This window comes from Vigna unguiculata, chromosome 3 (genome assembly GCF_004118075.2).
Source record: "Vigna unguiculata cultivar IT97K-499-35 chromosome 3, ASM411807v1, whole genome shotgun sequence".
NCBI lineage: Eukaryota > Viridiplantae > Streptophyta > Magnoliopsida > Fabales > Fabaceae > Vigna > Vigna unguiculata.
In genome coordinates, this window is record NC_040281.1 from 32,857,938 (window position 1) to 32,863,401 (window position 5,464).

The 5,464-nt window shown below is 41.1% G+C and overlaps 1 protein-coding gene across 1 annotated transcript; it reads left to right on the forward strand.

The window, feature by feature from the left end:
- Positions 1-4,002: 4,002 nt before the first annotated feature.
- Positions 4,003-5,206, forward strand: LOC114176147 (the record flags this gene model as incomplete). Its single annotated transcript, XM_028061085.1, has 1 exon — positions 4,003-5,206. A coding segment is annotated over one exon (951 nt), but the record flags the coding sequence as incomplete, so codon positions are not given.
- Between the last annotated feature and the right edge of the window lie 258 nt (positions 5,207-5,464).

Sequence of the window (5,464 nt, forward strand, 5' to 3'; positions counted from 1 at the left end):
AATATCAATTGTAAGTGAATCGATTTGTTTATTTTTCAGGAATCAATCGTACAATTGTGGTTGTTGACTCAAACACTAATTGAAGAACTTCTATTGTATTGAACGTGATTTAATATTTACTTTTGTAATTTAATTTCAACTTGTATGAATTTATATTTATTTGAATTTTGTTTGAAACTTATGATAGTTATATATTATATTTTATTTGAATTTATTTGGACGTTGTTATCTTTGATTGATGGTTTAAAATTCAATTTTATATATAGATATTTAATAAATTTTTATATAGGTATTTTTTTAGATTTTCATAACTATACATTTTTTATAACTTCATACCATTTTGATATATTTTTAAACAAAATTTTTTATACATTTTTATGGTTAAATAATTTTAGAACTTTTTTGTAAATATCTCCAGGTACCCTATGATATCCGCAAATATTAAAAAAAATATGGGTATCTGCATAACAAATACCCATATGGATATAGGGACGAAAACGAGGTAGATAATTATGCAGTGAGGAGGGTAACGATGAGCTACTATCCGTACCTGCTGATGAGTTCAAATTTTTGCCCTCATTTAATATTTAAATTTTGGGATTTAATTGAATTTTCTGTGCTTAAAGATTGATTTAATTAGGATTTGTGATTATTGGATTTATTGAGTAAGTTTGGTAAAAGTGGCGTAAAAAGTGATTTTAGTTGCATAAAATATTATTGGATATTCTAACGTTTGTTAATGCAGCTGGAATTTGTTTTTGGTCAATTAATAGTGTGATTTTGAAATATTCAAAGTTACAAAATAAGTCCAAAATCAAGAAATTCTGGAAAAGAATAAATCAGGAGCTTGATGCACCCTCAGATTTTATTTGCACACTCCTTCTAAAGTGGACCACCAAAAACTCTGTTCTGCACCCCTAGTTTTCACTAAGTTGCACCCCTCTTACCACTTAAACTCCACTCAACCAGATTATGCCATGTGGCAATCCCCACCTTTTAAATCAGGCCAACCATAAGTTGACACGTGTCATAATCCTCCACTCACCAAATTAACCAATCAGATCTTGCCACGTCATCATCTCCTCCATCTCACTCATGAAACCCTAACCCTAATTTCAGCCACCATGACCATCCTCCACACAGCCGTCGCCGCCAATCTCGCCGGCCACCGCACCTGCAACCTCCATTACAGAAGCAAACTTCCATTTCCACGCGAGCAACCATGCTGCAGCAGCAACTCTACCATCCATGGAAGCCACCGCGAGTTCTTATTCCCGCGAGCGTTCATCACCTCTACAGCACCGCGCCGCCTCCATCTTCTCCGCACCGCGCCTGCACCTGGTCCATTTCCGCAGCCACCGCCGCAGATCGAACCAGACACAGCAACGTCCAGCACCGTAGTAGCGCACCGCACCTCTTCGTTCACGTCGGAAACAGCACCGCAACACCACCACTGCACCTGCAACGTGCAACCAGCGTGACCAGTCACGACCACCATAGATTCTCGCGCAACCACCGTTCCTACAATCTCCACCGCGAGCTTTCCCGCAACCACGAACCTGCACCAGTTTGCGTCAACCATTGCAGACGCGAGACAGCTTCATCTTCTCTGCACCAGATCCGCGTCTAACTATGGCAGCACCACCAGTCACGGTTGCGCTTCATCCCTGCACTAGCGCGCACCAGATCGGAGAAGAAGAACCACTGCATCTGCAACCATCCCCGGCAACGGCGCCAAATTTGATATCGCTGTCGTTAGGCGATCAAATTTTTCACTACTAACTGGCAATACTGAAGTTGCTAAAGTAGTGGTAATTTGATTGCCTAACGACAACGATATCACCTGCCCCACCCCGTTGACATTCCTAATCCATACCAACTTCTTAATGATCTTGTGTTGATTGTAGTGAGCATTTTTCATTTTGATGTAGGGACCGATTAGTAATTGGGTATATGATTTCATGTGGTTTGGTGGGACAATAAATGTGGTTTATGGTCGTATGAGGGTAGATACTAATGTAGGGCATCATAGTGAGATGCTGGTGGAGGAGAGTATTGTATGGGTTGTGGTTGTGTGGATGAAGATGAAAACATTTTAAATGTTACATATACCTTGGGTCTAGTTTGGAGTTCAATTGAGTCATAGGTCCAAAAAAAATGCCTCAACATCGTTGTCATTGTCATCTCGATGTCTATGTAATGACTTAACCCTTCTAACAAGTCTGGTTGGATAATATAAATGCATTGTCAATGGGTACCCTCTGTTGTGCATCCTTGTGAAGTCGTCTAATGATGACTTGTTTCATCCTTTGTAGGAAGATACCTCTTTTGAAAATGACTACTTTGGGTGTTATAGAAGAAAATGAAATCCCTTCAATGGGACATTCGTTCAACATCCTGTCGTAGTCCACAATGATGAATATTGAATTCTATGTGTGAAAAAACAAGTGAAATTGATAGTGAGACTACATTACAAAAAGGAAAAAGACTTGAATGGGTGATGATCTAAGAGAATGAAAATATGTGTTTGATATTTATAATCATTACATGTGTGTGGTATGTTGAAGATGTTGTAACTAAAGAGAACTTACATAATATAATTATAAATTAAAATGTTGGGCCCCGAGCATACTCAAACTTACATAGGTCCAACTCGGCTTAACCTAGCTTGACTTAAACCTTTTTTACTTGACTCAACTTGCCTTGATTTGGATTTGACACAACTAGACCCAACCTAACATAGGCTCAACCCTACTAAACACAACCTAAAGTGTGTTTAATGTCAAACACATCCTGACATGACTTTAATCCAATCAAACTTAGTATGAATTAAGATTGGCTTAATATTGACTTGAGCTTGATTAGTCCCGACCAAGTCTGGCTCATCCAAACATGGGCAAGGCACAACATGACCCAAACTAACCTAAGGTCGACCTAACTTGACTAGGTCTAACCAACTCAATCCCAACTTGATTTAGATCTGACCCAACCTAACTTGCTTGTCCTCAACTTGATCCAACCTAAATTAAGGTTGGCCCCACTTGACCCAACCTTACATGACTTTGAACCAACATACCTTTCTCGAGCTAGGCCATTTGGGTTTGACTAAATTTGACCTATACCTTGTTTAATGTGGACTCTAGCATAGTCAAATTTACCTCGGCCCTGATTGATTCAACTCATGTTAACTTGGTTCAACTTAGATTGACTTGGTCTTAGTTCAATTTTATCTTACATAGACCCAGACTAACTTAACTTGAAATGTGCCTAAATTGATTTGACATAAGGTGAATATGTTGATTTTGTCTTAAATGGGTCTCGAGTGACTCAACCCAACTTGACTTGTGCTAATTCCTACTTAGCCTGACATGAACTCAATCGGAGGATTGATTCAACTTAGTCTCACATGTGTTTAGTCTAGCTTAACTTGACTTTGGTGTGACCTAATACAATTGGTCACAACATATTCGACGTTGCATGAATTTGGTATTTTTGATCCAATTTTATCTCATTTAACCTTTCATGATTTAAATTGAATCTCATTAATTTTTAATTTTCAAAATTAAAAATTATTTAATTTACGCTAATATAATCCAATTAAATTAATTAAAATTAAAATCTAAAATTATAAATTTAATTTTAAAATAAATATATTAAAATAAAATTAAAATATAAGCTTGAATAAAGATAATTAGATTAGAAATTTTCTTCATTTCTTGAAAAAAAGCACATTCTTAATTTAAACATGGAAAAAAAATTAATAGTGTTTTCGAAAATTTAAACACAATATTAATTTGGAAAAAAGAAATCATTTCTAGGTTTTAAGTTAGAAGGAAAAATAGATGAGTGAGACATGGCATGGCAGGTGGATGCAAGAAGTCGAAACGACGTAAGTTTATTATTTATTTATTTATCCAATAACTCTTCCCCATTTATGTGCAATTTGCGATCCACACGGCACCCCCTTCCTCCTTCGTCCGTGGTGTAGCCTGACGAAATTGACGCAGCAGGTGCAGTGATGGCAGGAGCAACGAGCATGAACCTCTGGGGCATTCTATCGGAATCCAAACGCATAATCGACGCCCACTCCCGCCACTTCCTGGCCCTCTCGGTCATCTTCCTCCTCCCTCTCTCCTTCTCCATCATCGTCTCCCCCTTCCTCTTCCCTCTCTTATCCCCTCACCAATCCCAAAACACACACCTCCAACTCTCTTCCCAAACCCTAACCCTAACCCCCTTCTCCCTCCCCCTCATCCTCTTCCTCCTCTCCCTCCCCCTCTTCTCCCTCTGCGCCCTCGCCTCCATCACCCACAGCGTCTTCCACGGCTTCTTCGGCCGCCCCGTCAAACTCCCCTCCGCCCTCCTCTCCATCCCCCCTCCCTCCCCCGCCTCATACTCACCACCTTCCTCTCCCACTTCCTCCTCTTCTCTCTCTCCCTTCCCCTTCCTTTCCTCCTCCTCCGCCTCTCCCTCGCCTCCCCGCTCATCCTCACCGCCTCAACCCTCCTCCTCCTCGCCCTACTCCTCGCCCTGCTCTACCTCCGCGTCTCCTGGTCTCTCGCCCCCGTCATCGTCGTCGCGGAGTCCACCTGGGGCCTCCAACCTCTCCGCCGAAGCGCCTCTCTCGTCAGTGGAATGACCCCCGTCGCCGCCTCCTCCTTCCTCTTCTTCGCTTCCCTTCAGGCCCTCCTCCTCTGGACCGCCTTCCTCCTTCGCTCCGACGGCTGGGCCTGGAAAGACTGGGCCTTCATCACCCAGATCGTCCTCACCTCCACCCTCCTCATGATCCTCATGCTCTACAGAGCCGCCGCCGACACCGTCCTCTACATGTACTGCAAGGCCGTTCACGGCGAGCTCGCTGTCGACATCGCCCAGGAGTTCGCTTGGCAGTACGTTTGCTTACCGTTCGATGACGGCAAGGTTCCTCACGTTGTTTCGGTTGTTCATGTTTAATCAATGTAGCGTCCCAGGTTGGTACAACGTTACTTTTTGTAACATCGCCTGTGGATCCTCTCTCTTGCTCCTGTAAATTTTTGTTATCGTTTACCAGAGGATGTGAAACATGTGGTTGCCAAATGTATATATTGTAATTTAGTGTGAAACTTTAAATTGATGGCAGCTATTGTTAAGTTGCACAATCATGTTATGGATGAATGGTCTTTTAAGTTAAGTAGTTAACAAATTGTGCTAATGGTTTGATCGTGTATGATTGGAATCATTTTTTGGTTTGTTGGAGTTTAGATGAATGCGAAGTGTAACAGAAGGTTTGGAACTAGAATCATTTGGGTGCAATCAATCTCATCTTTTTGAATCATGGTGGAATCAGTTAGGACGATGATTTTAAAGTTGCAAGTGAAGCTAATCAGCTTGTAGATCATCTTGTGATCCTTTGGAATTTCTTCCCTGAGATATGTCTGCTTGTTTGTTTAGGCCATCTTCATCAGTGAAAATAAACTAGAAATGG